The sequence below is a fragment of the Callorhinus ursinus genome, unplaced genomic scaffold (genome assembly GCF_003265705.2).
Source record: "Callorhinus ursinus isolate GAN/ISIS: 27379988/994484 unplaced genomic scaffold, GSC_fseal_2.0 scaffold39, whole genome shotgun sequence".
NCBI classification, from domain to species: domain Eukaryota; kingdom Metazoa; phylum Chordata; class Mammalia; order Carnivora; family Otariidae; genus Callorhinus; species Callorhinus ursinus.
In genome coordinates, this window is record NW_027397101.1 from 6598767 (window position 1) to 6616950 (window position 18184).

Consider the following 18184-nt stretch of genomic DNA (forward strand, 5'->3'; position numbering starts at 1 on the left):
AAGCCAAAACAGGAGCACAGTTCTCTCCTAGAACACTACTATTTAATAAGTTAAAATATATGTTCAGCCTCTTGTACTTTCTAAGATATAAGTGCCAGGTTATGGTTTTTCATGCATGAAGGAAAGAAACACTTTTCACATACAATAAAGTAACTGGGATTCCAGTGGAAGATGTGTTCCAGAATCAGACTGACCGGATGGCTCACCTGCTCTCCCTGGAAGCTATTTAAACACTGTGCTAGAGCACAGATTCCTTGTCTAAAAGATGATGATAATAGCAGTACCCTCTCCTCAGAGGCCTGTTGTGGAAAGCAGTGAAATAGTTCATGTCCAATGCTTTGAACAAATCTGATAGAATAAGTCCTCAATAAATATTAGCTATTATTTTGATTATTAACTGAGAAAGTATAATAATTCTGTGAGGCTAAGCATTACAAGCAGGTGAAACTTTTTTTTAGACTTATTTACTTGAGAGAGAGACAGAGTGAGGGGAGGGACAGAAGGAGAGAACCTTGAAGTGGACTGTTTCCCACTGAGTGCAGAGCCCATTGTGGGGCCCCATCCCACCACCCATGAGATACTAACTTGAGCCAAAAGCAAGAATCAGATGCTCCCACAAGCCACCCAGGTGCCCCACAAGCAGGTGAAACTTCTGAGAGCACATGTTACAAGTTTATAAAGCAATGGTTTGGATGTGGGAACAAACATTCCTATTGAAACAATGTTATAAAATTATTAACATGATACATCTAGTGGATTTAACTCATAAGATACCTAAAATTCAGTTTCTGGTCACCATGCTATTCATAACATTGCTGCTAAGCTCTTCTGCTGTCTCCTCTTTTGGAAAGGAATTGTACAAATGAGAAAGTATAGCTTTAAGAAAGAACGAGAAGCCCTGACATCCACCCTAGGAACCCACAAGAGTGGCAGCCTTAGCAAAAGTATTCAAACCCCTAAAAGGCTACAAATGGGATCCACTCAACCTGTGTACACCACAGAAGCATGCTGGTTAGTAAATACAGCAATACTGTCACGTGGTGGGTGAATGGCTACTGCATAGGACCCCTCTGAAACCCCACCCCGGGTCTGGTAACAATAAAAGTTAATGTCTGGGACTTGGTTCTGTGGGCAGAGGCCAGGATGGACCGTAATTTTTGCCCAGCAAATTTTCTCACATGAACTTAAGCATCTCCCTTAAGATATAGGCAAAATTCTTAGAAGTGGTATGGCTAGAAACTTCCTGCAAAAGTAGAGCGTGGCAGGGGCTGGTATGCTTCAAGACGGCCACTGTGGATGCTACGGGGCAAATCTTCACCCTTCCTGAGACTGGCTTTCACTCCCTCCAGCTGGGCCTCCTCTGTTCCTACTAACTATTTTATTTGTCTCTCATGTGTGTGCAGTGAACAGGTAAGCAGGGCAAACACCAAATGAACAACACATTCTCAAAATTCAAATGTACATCCCAGAATATTTAGATGCAAAATGCCATGACTGCTGGAATTTGCTTTAAAATATTCCAGGAGGAAAAAAAAAAAGAAAGCAGATGGGAATAGATGAAATAAGAATGGCAAAATGCCAGAAAGTGTTGGCACAGGGTGGTAGGTACGTGACGTTCATTAAATTATTCTCTCTACTTTGCCTATGTTTCAAAATGTCCATTATAAAGGCAGTAGATAACTAAATCCATTTTTAAAACTATCAAAATCCCCTTCTAAGTTAGTTTTCCCAGGATCCCCACATCAGTAAATAGGGATATTAAGACTCAAACTCAGATTTTTACTGTCAGTTTAAAAAAAAAAAAAGCTTCAAGTCCAGAGTTCTTGTGACTACTTCCTGCTGCTTCCCATGTGTCTGAAGATAAATACCAAAGAAAGGATTGTGCCAAAGATGTTACTGGTGATATCACAGATCTCGCTTTCATGTACCCTCCTGAGAATCCTAGTTAGCGTTACACTTTTCACTGTAGTGAGTACCAGAAGTTAACTATTAAGAGACTGCTACGTAGGAATGTAATGACTGTCCTCAGCTCACCTGCTGAAGGTCTCCAGTAGAGACACTAATGATAAGAGTTGGTATAATCATGAAGCAGGCATTGTAGAAAAGCACGCCATATTTACCCAACTCCTACAAAAACAAAGAAAACACTCAATGTTAGAAATATGAAGCATCAGATTTCCTGGAGCCATTTATACAACTATGTATTTATGCAGAGTTAAAAATTATTCTGACCAACTTTGTGTTGGAATATTTTCAGCAAATTCCTTTATTTTTTTTTTAGCAAATTCCTAATGTAGAAGGCTTTACTTCAAGTACATCATGATAGCAAAATAAACATTTGTTTTACACAAAAATAGCAGATAAAATGGATGAACATGGAGGGCCTCCCAGGTCCCACCCATCTCTACCATTCCAATTGGTTGTTCGTTTGTTTTTTTAAGTATTGTATTCAGAATGGGAAAATCTGGAACAGAATGAAGAACATTTAAAATGTTAATATAAACAGAACTCCTTAAAAACATCTGCTCTTTCTGTTAAGGAGCAGCAGTGTTAAAATACCAGGTATCTCGTTTTCTAATCTTGCATACATTTACTTTTCATTAAAGTGGCTACACCGCTTCTCCACCATTTTTCATAAAGGGTGACATATTGGGACCCTCAAAAGGCAACAAACCTGTTTTAGTAAAACTGCCACCAGTAAAAAACAAAGGGCCGTGCAGAAAAAACAGCTCATAGAAATAAGTCTGTCCATCAGAGCAAACTCCCTCACTCAACACAAAGAACTTGGAACAAAGCAACATATGCCTGGCTCATCCTCCGGAGCTTCCGGAACAGCTGGGGCGAGAGGCCTTGACAGGGGGGTCACCAGTCTCTCGGGAGGCGGGGGGGGGGGGGGGGCTGCTCAATCACTGATCAGGGCAGGTACTTATTGCTGGCCAGGACCTTACACATGAGCCATTCCACAGATGAGGAGTCTGAGGTCTGCAGAAGTTAAGGGTCCAAAGTCACGGTGACCAGTAAGCAGCAAAGCTTCTTTCTGTAACCCACACCTTCAGACTCTCAAACTGCAGTTGCTTCAGAATACCCCTGACTTTGCCTTGGCCACTGAGGAGGATGGCAAAAACCTTTTAATTTTTATTTGCCTTTCAAAATAATCTCCTCTTTATATATTCTGACTCTGCGTCAAAAATAGTGGTTCCTTTTCCCTCCCTGTCTTATTTTCACCCAAAACTTTGCAAGGTCAGGGGTAACAAGAACGCATAAAGACAAGAAAACTGAGAAGAAATTAGTGATTTATACAGCATGCCATGTAAATTAAATTACATGCCAACTTTACAAATTCTTTTTTTTTTTTCCACGCAATTTCAGGGGCCAGATGACAAAGCCTAAAAACCATAGAAGTGAAGATCTGGTACCTTTGGGTCCATTTTCTGTTTGGTATAAACTCCATTTGCTGCTGTGAAGATATCATTCAGGAATACAAAAACATAGCCTTCCAAGTTAAAGGCAAGGTCAGAACTGGGAGGAAGAACACAAAAAGGAGGACGATTATTCAGAAACTCACACAACTTGGCCTTCAAAGCCTGCCTGTTTTATCTTTCCCTAATCAAAGCCACTTGTGATGCTGGTAACTACCTTTTTTTCCTCTGGCATATTTTACCCCTCTGGTTAATTCCTCTGCTCTGCCTCCAGACAAAACAAAACCAGGCCATCAGGTGGCTTCAATTCAATCATGAATGGCTTAAAACCAGAGGGACATTAACCATCTTCCTTGAACTGCAAAGCCCTTTCTTGTTTTCGCTAACGATCAACTGGCATAATAATTGGTGAGCCCTTCTTTTCTAAGGGGAGTGATTTGTCCAACCCACCCAGTGGCTTTGCTTATTGTAATAAACAGGGCCATCTCCAGGGTACAGCCCTGTGGAGACAGCTGGGCAGTTACTGGGGCAAGAGGGGTCAAACGAGGAACTGACACCTCCATCTGGTGCCCAACCGGTCACATCATTCACCGGCACGCCCCCACCCTGTCCATCAAAAAAGCAAGACAGGGACTGATTCTTCCTCTGCAACTTCTCCAAGGCTCCTTTCTTCCCATTCTTTTGAACCATCTTCTCTTCAATTTGCATTTTATATAAATACTACTAGTATAAAAAATGTGCAGGGGGACATGGCACAGGGAGGAGAGAGAGAACAGCTGAGCCCTGATATGACTCATCTACCACACTTGATCTTACAGACAGTAGCAGACCCATGTCATAATTCATAAATTAGCATCAAATAGCATAAAACAGCATCAAAGGGGTTTCCCCTACACTCTTAGGTTCAGTGACTGGAGCCTGCAAATTTGACTGACAGTAGGTTAACAAGAGAAAAAAGGAATACAACTTTTATTAAATATTTTACATGTAAAGGAGTTCACAAAAAAGAAATGAATCTCAAATAAGTGGTTAGACTCTGGGGCTCAGATACCATTTTAAAAAAGAAGAGGTTTGGGTTCCAAGGAACAAATGAATTGTGGAAAAAAGACTAGGAAATTTATGGGGGAAACTAATGGAAGAGAAGGGTTATTGTAGTTAAGGTTTATTTATGCAGACTCACCTTGGTACTGATTCTCCATCACCAGATGGAGACTGGTGGTATGGAAAGCAAATAGGACTGCTTTCCTATTCCTGGTGTGGGGGTGAGAGTGGAGGGTGTAGGGGGGACCACCTTACAAAGGGAAATTTATGGTCTGCTTTTAGCCAGGAAAGAGGAAAATGGAGAATTCTTCCTACATCTGTTGATTCTCAATTAATTGCCTTCAGCTCAAAATAAATGTTTATGCCAAAGTGGCATATTTTGGAGTGGCATATCCTGATCCCTGCAATATTAAAAAAAATAATTTTTTAAAGATTATTTCTAACTAAAGAGAATGAAATAAGGAGGGAAGAATTCCATCAAAATCTGAATGCAAACTAAACCAGACTTACTCGAGGGTTCTGCTGGTATTATTAACTACAAATATATCTGTGAGAATGCAAATTAATTTTAGATCATCATAAATCAGAACTGTCTGGTTCAATCACAAAAAAAATAGAATCTCTCAAAATGAGGGTCTTCCAGATCTCGTGCCTACCCACATTTGGCTCCATGTTAAGAAGAGTCTGCTGTTCCATAAAATGGCAAAGAGCTAAATGGATAAAAAACCCAGGTTTCTAGGGGAGTGGAAAGGTGTCGCTCACTTCCTTGGAGAGCCTGAGGGAAATTCCCAGAATTCTCAGGTCTCCTGCTCCCAGGGCTACAAGTCCCCAGCACCATTCATTCAGGCCACTGGGAAAAGCACAGAAATTTGAAAAGAATTGCTTGCTTTAATACATGAGAGCAGATTCATGGTTAACCCTTGTCGCTGTCATTTAGGGCTGTTTACAGACATAATAGTTCTACTTTTCTGGCCACGTGACTTGTTTGGCAAGAGAAATGTAAGACGAGGTAACACATGGCATAAAAAGCCAACACACGATTCCCCACATGCCCTCTTCCCTCCTGGATGAGGAAGGGAGTCCCTTTTGAGGCAGGGGTTCCATCTGCCTCGGTCCCTGAGTAGCTACAAAGAGCAGAGTACCCCCAGGGCATTAACTAACGTTGGTCTGAGTATGCAGCATGAGCAGAATATACTTGGTGTGTAAATGTGGGAACTGTTTGTTACAACAGCATAACTTGGCCCATCTGACTGAATCAGCTCTACAGTTATTGGCAATTGGTTGAGAAGATCTAAATGAGAGGTGAGAAGGGTGGGGTCGTGGCTGGTCTGCAGTGAAGAAGGGTGCTTATCACCCACCTAGATAGTATCCATTCTCTGGGCACTGAGGAAGGGAAAAATCTAGAAGTGCTGTTCCAAGCCAGCTCCTGGGGGAAAGTGAGATGCTCTGAAAACACTATTTACCGTTTCAGCTCATTAGAATATCATATGTGGTAACTATGAGCCGAATTTCTACTCACTGGGTCTGGAAATACGCCTCCACAGACACAGCATCTGAAGCGCCATTCCTCGCCACTGCCTTGCAGACATTTTTATAAACCGTTTTTTTTGTAGAAGTGTACAACTGCCTCAAAGTCAGCAGTTTCCAAATTGAGCTCTAAGAAACTCAGAAAAGAGAGGCTGCCCAGGGAATGCCCCAAAGCACTGTGGCAGGAGGGCACTTTCAACAGAGCGCCTCCCTCTTTTAGCTACTTTGCTCCTATGACTTTCTTGGAACAAAATCTTCATGATTACAACAGGCTCTAAGTACTGCTGCTTCATGTCCTCGCTGGCTCCGCAAACCAGGGGCCAGCGCGCAACGGGGCCCCACCCAGCTGACCGAGAACCTTACCGAGGAAAACTTAAATAACAAACCGTGCTCTAGGCAAGGGATGAACTCATTTATCACACAATAAAATAAATAGATTGTTAATATCTGTCACCATCTGGGATGCTGTATTTTCTAATCTGTTTCTTTTGCTTATTGTCTGTCTCCAGCAACTAGAATGGGAGCGCCGTGAAAGCAGGGATTCTTGTCTGTTTTGTTAGGTGCTGGATCCCCCTGCACCTAGGACGACACCGGGCAGTAAACACTCAACATGTTTTTGTTGGCCTTGGCCATTTCCTAGTGTAAACCCCAGTTTATTGTTATCCCCTTTAATTCACACAAAGACCCTATCAGCTGGGTCTATTCTAATCTCCATTTTAGAGTTGAAATAACTGGGGGGCAGGGAAGTTAAATAGCTTGTCCTGGTTATACAGCTAGTAAGTGAGGAGACTAGAAGAAGAGAAGATCCATATCCTTATTCACTTTGCAGTTAATGATCCAGAACTCTTCTTTTTTTTAAGATTTTATTTATTTATTTATTTGAGAGAGAGCACAGGGGGAGGGAGAGGGACAAGCAGACTCCGCGCCAAGCGTGGAGCCAAACGCGGGCTCCATCTAAGGACTCTGAGATCATGACCTAAGCCGAAATCAAGAGTTGGATGCTTAACTGACTGAGCCACCCAGGCACGCCCAGAACTCTAAGATATTTCTAAATCAGTTAAGGAAACTAGTTTAACTGAAATTCATCCAATCTTTGCATTCTTCCCTTCATACAGGTAGGCTTTCCTTTTCTATTATATTCTTTACTTTACAGATGAGTAAAACTGAGGCACAGAGAGGCTGAGAAAGAGCTGACAGGGGCCGGGCTAAGTTCTGGACCCACAGAATAAGACCGCACACATGCTTTAACCACTAGGCTATAAAAGCCAGGAGTCTGACTGTCTGCTTTCAACTGCAAACTTGGGAGTCCACATTCCTGGCCTTGTATATTAATGAATAATACACCGGAACAACACAGGTTTGAACTGTGCTGGTCCATTTATCCATGGATTTCTTTCACTAAATACAGTATAATAGTGTAAATGTATTTTCTCTTCCTTATGATTTGCTTAACACTTATCCCTAGCTTGCTTTATTTTAGGAATACAGTATATAATACATATGGCATATAAAATATGTGTTAAGCAACTATTTATGTTATCAGTAAGGCTTCCAGTCAACAATAGGCTATTAGTAGTGAAGTTTTTAGGGAGTTGAAAGTTATACTCAGATTTTCTACTATGTGGGGGCAGGGGAGGGGGGCATTGGTGCCCTTAATCCCTGTGTTGTTTAAGGGTCAACTTAGTCATACACTGGTATTGGCTCATGTCCCAAATATACAAATACATTTAATGAGAGTATACCACCCTTGGAAACAGACTGCTAAGGCATCACAGGTGATAAAACAAATCAGCATACAAGGGCTTTATAAAGTTGTTATTCTTGACCAAATGCCCAAGAACTTTTCAAGTAAATTTTTTGTACCGAAGACATTCAGTAATAATAGCAAATAGTTTACTCCTTTTTATGATGAAAAGCTGTATTCATATCTTCTAACATTCCCTTTATACATTCTCAAAAATGTTCTGGCCAAGCTGGAACCCAGTCTGACTTTCACAGGAACACATGGGGAACCCACTAACATCCACACACTTGTCTCTTGGCTGCTCAATTCAACTGCAGCCAGATGGAAAATGGAAAATGAGGCGGGGCTGGGCCTATTGTCAAAGGCACAAAGAAGTTTTTGAGCAGAAAAAGTCCAGAGTCTTACCCAGCTGCTATGAAAGCCCCAAGTATGATGGTAAAAACACTGACGATGATGTTCAAGGAATACTGTTTCCTGTAATAAATGGATGGATGGATGGATGGATGGATGGATGGTGAAGGAAAGGAGGAAGAGAGGAAAAAAACATGGATTATAATCCTTAAACTGAAAATAGACATTGTTCACAGTTTTATAGCTAAAATCTAATGGACATCGCTTTACATAGAGAAAGCGCTGTAAGCATCTGTATGTAAGTGGATTAATAAATTAGACCAAATGTATTTCTTAAGCAACTGTCTAATCTGACTATAAATGTGTTTCTCTGTTCTCATTGCAAAGATGCTGTGACAAAATGCAGAAGAGCCCCTGTTGGCAGCTCTAGTTGGTCTTATAACAAGCATCCAAAGATTAGGATAAAATTGAACAGTAGGACTTAGAACACTGGGCCATCATCCAAATTTTATTGCTAAATAATCTTCCCAACAAAACTAAGAATCAACTTTTTTGGTATCAGCCTGAGTACCTTTATGAGAGATTTTTAAACCATTATAAAAATTAATTTATTCCTATGTTACATCATAATCACTGTATCAGAATGGATTTCTGTGATTTCTTGCATTTCTATCCTGTATGTATACATGGACAATTTTTCCTCTGTATTCCAAAATCAGCGTCTATTCCATCTAGTTCAGGAAACATATTTATGTCTGTTTTGAGGCTGTTGCATTTTTTAAATAATTTTCTATCATAAACATGTACTATTAGTCTAATATAAAATTACAGGTAAAAAAAATCACTCATTATGTGCTTAAGGAATCATGGAAACAGGAAATGCTTTTAAGTGAATAAACCATGGGGCCCTAAGTTATTGCTACTAGCAATTCAAATCAACTATTTGGAAAAATAACTAGATGTTGAGATTTGCTATGCAAAAATAATGTGGGGTGAGGTTCGGAAAGGACACAAAGGGGAAAGAGGAAAAACAAAACTCACCCAAGTATGATGGTTTCCAGGAGTAAAGTGAGTGGAATGGTAAATTTCCGGAGCACGGTGAACATCGGCAAGCTGTCAGGAAAAGATTCAAATATAATAACATCAGATGCCAAGTATTTTTTTAACATGGTTTACATTTTTAATTAAGCCCACTAACTTTCCAAATTAAAGGTAAGAAATGAACCTTAATTCTCACCTATGCCATTAACAAATCACATAAAATAATAAAAAGAAATGGAGATTTAACAGTTTCATGCCACTTTTACTTACTAGCAATTTTTTTCACTTATTAACAATTTTTAAACATCACGCTATCCAACTACTGCAAAGGTTGTGCTAAAACTACAAAGACCATGCTAAAAGACTGTATGCAATATAAACCAACACACCCTTTGGCAAATCAAGTTGGAACTATGTATCAACACTCATTAAGTTGTGCTAACCTTGGACCTAATTATTTCTTGTTGGGACACTTAACCTATGGTAATAACACAAAAGAAAGAAAAAAACCATGTGCACAAATGTGGTCACTGCAATAGTGTTTTGGGGGAAAACATCAGAAACAACTTAAAAGTCACACAAGAAAATGATAAAATAAACACGATAAATCTACCTGAGGGAACATTACGTGTTAACTCTATAATATAAAACTTTATACGACTACTGGAAAATGAATATTAAATAAAACAAGGAGGGCACAAAACTATGTAGAGTCTACAACTGAAACAAGATACAGTCCACATATGGGAAAAGACTGAAATTGATATTTAAAATTGCATGTTAGGGGGGCGCCTGGGTGGCTCAGTTGGTTAAGCAACTGCCTTCGGCTCAGGTCATGATCCTGGAGTCCCGGGATCAAGTCCTGCATCGGGCTCCCTGCTCAGCGGGGAGTCTGCTTCTCCCTCTGACCCTCTCCCCTCTCATGCTCTCTATCTCATTCTCTCTCTCAAATAAATAAATAAATAAATCTTTTAAAAAAATAAAATAAAATAAAATTGTAATGTTAGGGGCACCTGGGTGGCTCAGTCAGTTAAATGTCTGCCTTCAGTTCAGGTTGTGATCCTGGGGTCCTGGGATAAAGCCCCACATTGGGGTGTGGTGGGGAGTCTCTGCTTAGCAGGGAGTCTGCTTCTCCCTCTCCCTCTGTGCTTCCTCCCCCCAAATAAATAAATAAAATCTTTTTAAAAAAATAAAAATAAATAAAATAAAATAGTATGTTAGAGGATAAAATTATGGGTTATTTTTTCCCCCAAAACTTTATGTAATGAAGCTATATTCACTGCCTTTTAAAAATACTTAAGAACCCTTCATTGGCTGTCAAAACCCAGAGATTCCAAGACACAGCTCAGTGCACAACTAACAAAATGCCTGAGCTGGAACAGCCCACTTTCATCTGCTTCCAGATGAGACCATAAGAAGAGGGTGACCTAGAGAAGGAAAGTCAGAACCAGAGCCAAGAGGGCAGTGGCCAGCCCCTCCTGACGAGACCTGAGGAAGGGTTTCATGTGATCATGAACATGACATCACAACTGGAGAGCAGGTACAGGAAGAATTTACAGGAACTTTATGTCCACAACTTAAAGATGTCTTATGAGACTGGTTAGAACTGCCTTTTTCAAAGCAAGCCAAAAGTCATTTAATTCCAAAAAGTATTTTTACATGATGTCTTTTAAAAGAAAGTAAGGCATATTTAATGATGAAAAACTGAATGTTTTCCCCCTAAGATCAGTAACAAGACCATAATGTTTGCTCTCAACACTACATCAATTCAACAAGTAGTTGAGATTCCAGAAGGGGCAATTAAGCTGGAGAAGAAAAAAAAAAGTATACTGTTTGGAAAGGAAAAAATAAATTTATCTCTATTTGCAGATGACATATATAGAAAATCCTAAGGAATCCACTAAAGAGTTAGCTGGGCTAATAGTTAAGTAAGAGTGCAGGAAAAAAAAGATTGAATATATAAAAATCAATTACACTTCTATACACTAGCAATGAGCAAACCTAAAAGGAAATTAAAACAATTCTGACAATGATAGCATGAAAAAGAACAAAATTCTTAGGAATAAATTTAAGAAAAGAAGTGTAAGACTTGTACACTAAAAACTACAAAATATTGTTAGAATATTAAAGAAGCGTAAATGGAAAGATACTCCATGTTTCTGGATCAATAGGCTTAATATTATTAAAATGGAAATACTCCCCCAAATAGATCTAGATTAAACAGAATCCCTATCAAAATTTCAGTTGGCTTTCTCCTCCCAGAAATTGACAAGCTGATTCTAAAATTAATATGGTAATGCAAGGAAACCAGAAAGCCAGAACAATCTTGAAAGAGAACAAAGCTGGTGGACCCAATTTCAAAACTTACTACAAAGCTACAGTAATCAGCATTAGTTATTGATTATAAACATATAATCAAAGGAATAGGATTAAGAATCAAGAAATAAATCCATACAATTATGGTCAGTTCATTTTCAAGAAGGGTGCCAAGACAATACAACAGAGAAAGAAAAATCTTTTCAACAAATGGTGCTGGAACAACTGAATATCCATCCACATGCAAAAGAATGAATATGGACCCCTTCCTCACAGCACATACAAGAATTGATCTCATAATGTATCAAAGACCTAAAGTCTTTGTAGGAGACTTCCGGTAGGAGCCAAAATTATTAAATTCTTAGAAGAAAACATAGGGGTAAATCTTCATGACCTTGGATTAGGTGAAGTCTTCTTAGATACAACACCAAAAGCACAAGCCGCAAAAGAAAAAACTGATAAGTTAGCCTTCATCAAAATTTTCAATTTTTATAAATGGATAATCAAAGGTGATATATACAAACAACAGAATATTATTTTCTTTTAAGAAAAAGGAATAGAGGTGCCTGGCTGGTTCAGTCGGTAGAGGATGGGACTCTCGATCTTGGGATTGTATGTTTGAGTCCCACACTGGATGTAGAGTTTACTTAAAAAAAAAAAAAAAAGGACTAAAATTCTGATACATGCTACAGCATGGATGAACCTTGAAAACATTATGCTAAATGGAATAAGCCATAATTTAAAAGGACAAAGATTGTATGATTTCACTTGTATGAAATATCTGCAGTAGGCAAATTCATAGAGACAGAATGTAAAATAGAGGTTATCAGTGGCTGGGAGCATGAGAAAATGGGGAGTTATTATTTAATGGATACAGAGCTTCAGTATAAGATGATGCAAAAGTACTAGAAATAGTGGAGATGGTTGCTCAACACCCAAATATGCTGAATGCCAATGAACTGTACACTTAAAAATGGTTAAAATGGTAAATTTTATGTTATGTATATTTTACCTTGTTAAATTTTTAAAAACTTAAAACTTTTGTGTTTCAAAGTATACCATTAAGAGAGTAAAAAGACAACCCACAAAATAAGAGAAAAATTTGCAATCATGTATATAATAAGGCACCTATACATAGAATATATAAAGACTTAATACTTAAAAAGATGAATATCCCTATTAAAAAATAGCCAATAAGCACATGAAAAGATGCTCAACATCATTAGTCATCAGAAAAATGTAATCAATACAACAACACGATACTACTTTACAACCATTAGAACAGCCATAATCCAAAAGAGAGACAATAACAAATTTGGCAAGAATGTAGAAGAGTCATAGCCTTCCTACATTGCTGGTGAGACTGTAAATTGGTGTAGCCACTTTGGGAAACAGTTCGACAATTCTTCAAAATGTTAAACAGAGAACTGCCACATGACCAACAATCCTCCTAGGCATAGATCCAATCAATGGTAATCCCATTCTTCCAAAAACCATGAAGTCATCTTTGTCTCCTTTCTTTGTCTCACAACCCACATGTTAATCATCAGGAAATTGTGTTGGCTGGTCCCTCACAATATATACACACCCAGATGTGGCCTCAACATAACCTTTAACATTAAAAATAACCAGGGGATCCTTGGAGAGATGGCAGAAAAAGTCCAAGATAAGCCTGGGACATCATGTGCCAGACAGCAAGGAAGTAATCAGATTACTGCGGCCCTAGAACAAAAAAGCCAACTTAAAGGGGCTCCCATTTGCCTGAGATGGAATAATGTGAACATCAAAAGAATTGTTTATAAAATGACTTGAAACATCAAGCACATGAAATAGATCAATAGAGCCCAGAAATAAGCCTACACAAATACAATCAACTCATCTTTGACAAAGGAGCAAACATAATTCAATGGAGAAAGATGATCTTTTCAACAAATGATGCTCAAACAACTGGATATCTACATGCAAAACACAGAATCCAGATAGACCCTACATCTTTCACAAATAAACTCAAAATAGACCATATGCTTAAATGTAAAATGCAAACTATCAAATTCCTAGAAGATAAAACAGGAGAAAATCTAGGTGATTTTCATTTCAGCAATGAGTTTTTATTTTTATTTTTTTTTTAATTTTATTTTTTTAAGTAATCTGTATACCCAATGTGGGGCTCAAACTTATAACCCCAAGATCAAGAGTCGCAATGCTCTACTGACTGAGCCAGTGAGGTACCCCTCAGCAATGTCTGTGTGTGTGTGTGTGTGTGTGTGTGTGTGTGTGTGTGTGTATATATTTTTTTTTTAAGAGAGGGAGGTGGGGAGAGGCAGACGGAGAGGGAGAGAGAGAATGCCAAGCAAACACCCCGCTGAGTGTGGAGCCTGATGCAGGGCTCGATCTCACAACCCTGAGATCATGACCTGAGCCTAAATCAAGAGACGGACACTTAACTGAGCGAGCCACCCAGGTGCCCCTCAGCAATGAGTTCTTAAAAACAACACCAAAAGCATGATCCATGAGAGAAAAAAATGGTAAGGAACTTCATTAAAATTTAAAACTTCTGCTCTGAAAGACCATATTAAGAGAATGAAAAGACAAACTATAGACTGAGAGAAAATATTTGCAAAACACGTATCTGCAAAAGATTTCTATCAAATAAATGAAAACTCATGAGTTTATAATGATAACAAAAAACAAAAATTAACAAAAACTCACTGGTCACCACTGAAGGTGACAGGACACTAATTTATTATTCTGAACATGTATAAATAAAGCTTACCTCCTGCCTTTCCTGTGTGACATGGTAAAAGTTTGTACTTATTAAAGTTTAGACAACACATGCAGATGGGGTGATATAGTTAGATCACCATACTGCAACTTGTAATGAAATAATGGATTTAGAAAATTATCATCAATGAATGCTAAAACCATTAGGTGAAAGAGTGATGGGGCACTTTCTAATGAAGGGACCAGACTGATCCCCTAAAATTATTAAAAGGGGAATTGATCAATTTAATATCATTATAAGTAGGACACTTGAGGAAATTTCTGTGGGTGTTGGATATTGTGATGATGGATTTCACAGATGTATACATAGGTCAAAATTTATCATATTGTGCATTTTAATTATGTGTACTTTACTTTATGCCAATTATACCTCAAAAAGCTATTTTTTAAAAAGTGGGCTAAAACATTATATGTCCCATGATGCAGTAGGAAGCACCCAACATACCAATAAACTGATCTTGCCTGAAAAACTGAACCTGAAGATGATCAAACCAGTAGAACCAACTACCAGTTTATGGAAAATATGAGGAATAGAGGAATGCATTACATGACACCATGTATGAACAATCCTTCTTCCTCCTCAGTCTCATTTTCTGGTTCCTTCTCTCTTCCAGAAAGCCCCACGGCACCAAGAAGTGCCCCCGCCCCCGTTCTAGATGCATGTAGAAAGTGTTTAAGAACACTTGTAATAAAGATATTTCTCACATTGCTAACAGCTTGCTACTTGACAACAGTGTCGTATGGGTGAATGGAAGTTATACACATCCTGCAATGCATGTAGAGCATTTTAGAACACCTGTAATAAGGATGTTTCTAAAATCACTTAAAAAAAAAAAAAAGCAGCAGCTCTCATCTACAAAGCAGAGACTTCCAGAGCCCTCCAGTGTGAGGAGAAGGCAGCTGTCAATGTTGAGTGAAGCCATCCCCAACAGCTGCAGGTGCACTCACTCAAGAGACAGACCAACAGGATACATGGTAACACAGGGATAGCACCTACCAAGCCACACTTTAATACCAATTTTAGACAAATAAGGAAAATTGGTTGTCCTGATCCCAGAAAGAAACAAAAAAACAACTAAAATGTGTAACTACAACTAACATTTCACATTTTGTTTTCCACAACCACAACCTGTCCTTTCCAAACAAGAGGAAAGACAACAGGTCTGATTTCAGTTGTCTGTTTTATACAACATTCTCCTTCTGGTCTACCTCCTACCTGCCCCCTGTTACTCTCACCAAACTAACAGGGTTTACCTCAATCTCTGTCAACCCTTTGCACAAACTTCATTTTCTCATTATTTACACCTGCATTCATATGTGTTAATTAGGCTACATATCTCACATCCAAGTTTTCTGTTGTAGAGAGTGGCTTGGTCTTTCTATACTTCCATTTCCATTTTTTATAGTGACTTTTAACAAAAGTAGTTAATCAAAGGACCCTAAAATATATGCAAATGCAAATTTCAGAAGTATATAACACACTTAAAAATTACATTTGTCACTTATTTTTCTCTGTACCAAACCTGACCTACACCAAATCTGACAGAATGTTCCTGCTTTTACAAAACCATGATAAAACCAGTTACCCAGAACCATTCATATAAATGAACTGGATATTGAATATACAATGTAAATAAATCCTCCTGGATAAATCAGACCTTCTCTGTCTTCATGCCCACAGATCTCACATTCTATGTTCAAACTCGAATATAAAGGGAAAAACATCAGCCTTTTAACTTTCCTAAAAACATTAGCAAATTAAACTCAAAACTCCACTTAGTTTTCTTAAATTAGTAAACATTATTGTCTTCTGTATGTAGTCCATGCAGTATATTCAAAATCAAACCTGGTCTTCGTACCACTGGAAACAAATGAGTCAACAACCTCCCATCAACCATTCTCCTGCACTTACCTTAATTTACTGGTGCTTGATAATCCACTTATGTGGTTTCCAATGTAGAGGAGAGGCAGAGGAAACAGCTTCCATGAAAAAAATGAAAGAATATTTGATTAGAACTCCAATAACAATTTTCCTTCACATATATAAATGGTGACACTTCCTGTCAGTAAGCAAATCATTTGAGTCTGTTTCCCTGTAACAACTGTGAATTTTCCACAATCTAAAACACGTCATGAGTTTCTCCATGTGACCAAAATAGTTAGATGGGCAGTGATATCTATAACGATGGCGGGGAGGGGTGGAGCTGCGTTAAAACGGAAATGTTGACCTTACCAACATTAGCAGACTATGTCCCTAAAGGGAGGCTCTGAACAAGCACCTCTCTTAAGTGGAGACCCCTGGCTGAGTTGGTGAGTGGAGGATGGGTATTTATAGTTTATGCATAAGGTTCAGAAGGCCCCTTGAGAAGGTGTACAAACTTGTTACCTATGTATTATGTACTTTTCTGGATGACAGCAAAGGTTCATATCTCACTGGGATGTCACAAGGTTGGTGACCCTTTCAAAAAGTTGTGTCTACCAGCCATATTACTTTGGAGTTACTTTGTTTTCAAGGCCCAGAACGATTACATATCTACCAAGGTTAAACAATGTACCAGTAGTACTTGAATTAGGTTTACTGAGCTCTGAGCTCCTGGATTATTTTCTGATTGTCAAGAGAAATATTGTTCAAAACATACTGAAGAAACACACAAAAATGTAAGACCTAGTCTTCCATGAATGAAAAATATATATATATATCCTTTCAGAAGGTCACACAATAACTGAGAACTTTTTGGCTGATATAATAATCCATAGCTATCAAGGTGAGTCCAGCATTTCTTTTTCCACTAAAAAGACATTAAGCAGGTAACTCAGATAAGATATACTTTGAAGGATTTTGAAATACTAAGTGTCATCCACCCCCCAAAAAAAGTTACAAAATTTTATTATCAGGAGATTTGCTCAAGAAAGAAGACACAAAGAAGAGAGGACCTCAGACCTAGGACCTTCCCCTTATTCACAACATTCTGGTTGACAGCCTACAACTGGCTCAACAGTAACACTCCTGGGATAGTACAACTTTAGAAGTTCTTAGGCACTGAAAAGAATCAGTTGCCCCCTTTCCATATATAACTCAAACAAACAAACAAAAAAAACAATACTGACTTCTAGTTTTTAGAAACAGTGAGCTAGATTATTTGTGTTAATCTCCCCACTGAAAACAATTAAATATGCTACATAAAATAATTTAAAGCCTTCATAAGAGCATCAAATATGTGGGAAGATGGTGAGTCCCCAGGCCAAAACTAAAGTGAGAACAGAAACCCAGAGAGAAACAATGGAAGCCAGAGGACAGTAGAATGGCATCCTCAAAGATCTGTCAAGTTAGAATGCTATCCCCAACAAGAATATCTTTCAAAAGCCAAGGAAAACTGTAGTCTTTTACAGACAAACAAAAACTAAGGGAATTTAAGCCCACCACTAGTAAATCCTAAAGGAGGTACTTTAATCAGGAGGACAGTGGTAAATGTGGGATACAGAAAGTAAAGAAAAGCAAAGGAAGCAGTAAATACATGGGTAAATATAAACAAACATTGATGGCTTTTTAAAAAAGAAAAAATATACTGAGAGATTTACATAAAATAGAGATTAAAGTTCCTGCTGACAAGAGCGTATTAGGTTGGGAGGAGGGGTAAATGGGTAAAAGTCCCTACACTGTTAAGGGAGAAGACACACTTATTAATCTAATTTAGAATTTGACAAGTTAAGTATGCCTGCTGTAACTTCCAGGGAAACACTAAAAGAACTCAAACAGAGGAGGTCCACCTCATATACAGTTGACTCTTGAACAATGCAGGGCTTAGGGATGCCAATTCCCTGCACAGTGGAAAATCCATGTATAATTTGACTTCCCCCAAACTTAAGTACTAACAGCCTACTGTTGACCAACAGCCTTAGTAATAACATAAACGTCAGTTAACACATATTTTGTATTTTATATGTATTTTACGCTACAATCTTA

At 38.4% G+C, this 18184-nt stretch overlaps 1 protein-coding gene and 1 long non-coding RNA gene across 4 annotated transcripts in view; one reads left to right on the forward strand and one right to left on the reverse strand.

Moving 5' to 3' along the window:
* LOC141370598 (uncharacterized) overlaps positions 1 to 18184 on the forward strand; it is a 63936-nt gene that overhangs the window by 34446 nt on the left and 11306 nt on the right. Inside the window, exon 3 of one of the 2 annotated variants that reach the window (XR_012374764.1) lies at positions 3370 to 3488. The exons of the other annotated variant lie outside the window; for it this stretch is intronic. This is a non-coding gene — a long non-coding RNA (uncharacterized lncRNA). Of the gene's footprint in view, positions 1 to 3369; positions 3489 to 18184 lie in introns of those variants that run through there. 2 annotated transcript variants of the gene reach the window in all.
* The window catches only part of SLC35D2 (solute carrier family 35 member D2), a 50898-nt gene that overhangs the window by 16851 nt on the left and 15863 nt on the right, over positions 1 to 18184 (reverse strand). For both annotated transcript variants that reach the window (XM_025851662.2, XM_025851663.2), the window contains exons 4-8: positions 16133 to 16200; positions 9124 to 9195; positions 8137 to 8205; positions 3417 to 3519; positions 2035 to 2127 (exon numbers count right to left, since the gene is read on the reverse strand). In XM_025851662.2, the coding sequence (XP_025707447.1) occupies positions 2035 to 2127; positions 3417 to 3519; positions 8137 to 8205; positions 9124 to 9195; positions 16133 to 16200 (405 nt within the window). The remainder of the gene's footprint in view (positions 1 to 2034; positions 2128 to 3416; positions 3520 to 8136; positions 8206 to 9123; positions 9196 to 16132; positions 16201 to 18184) is intronic.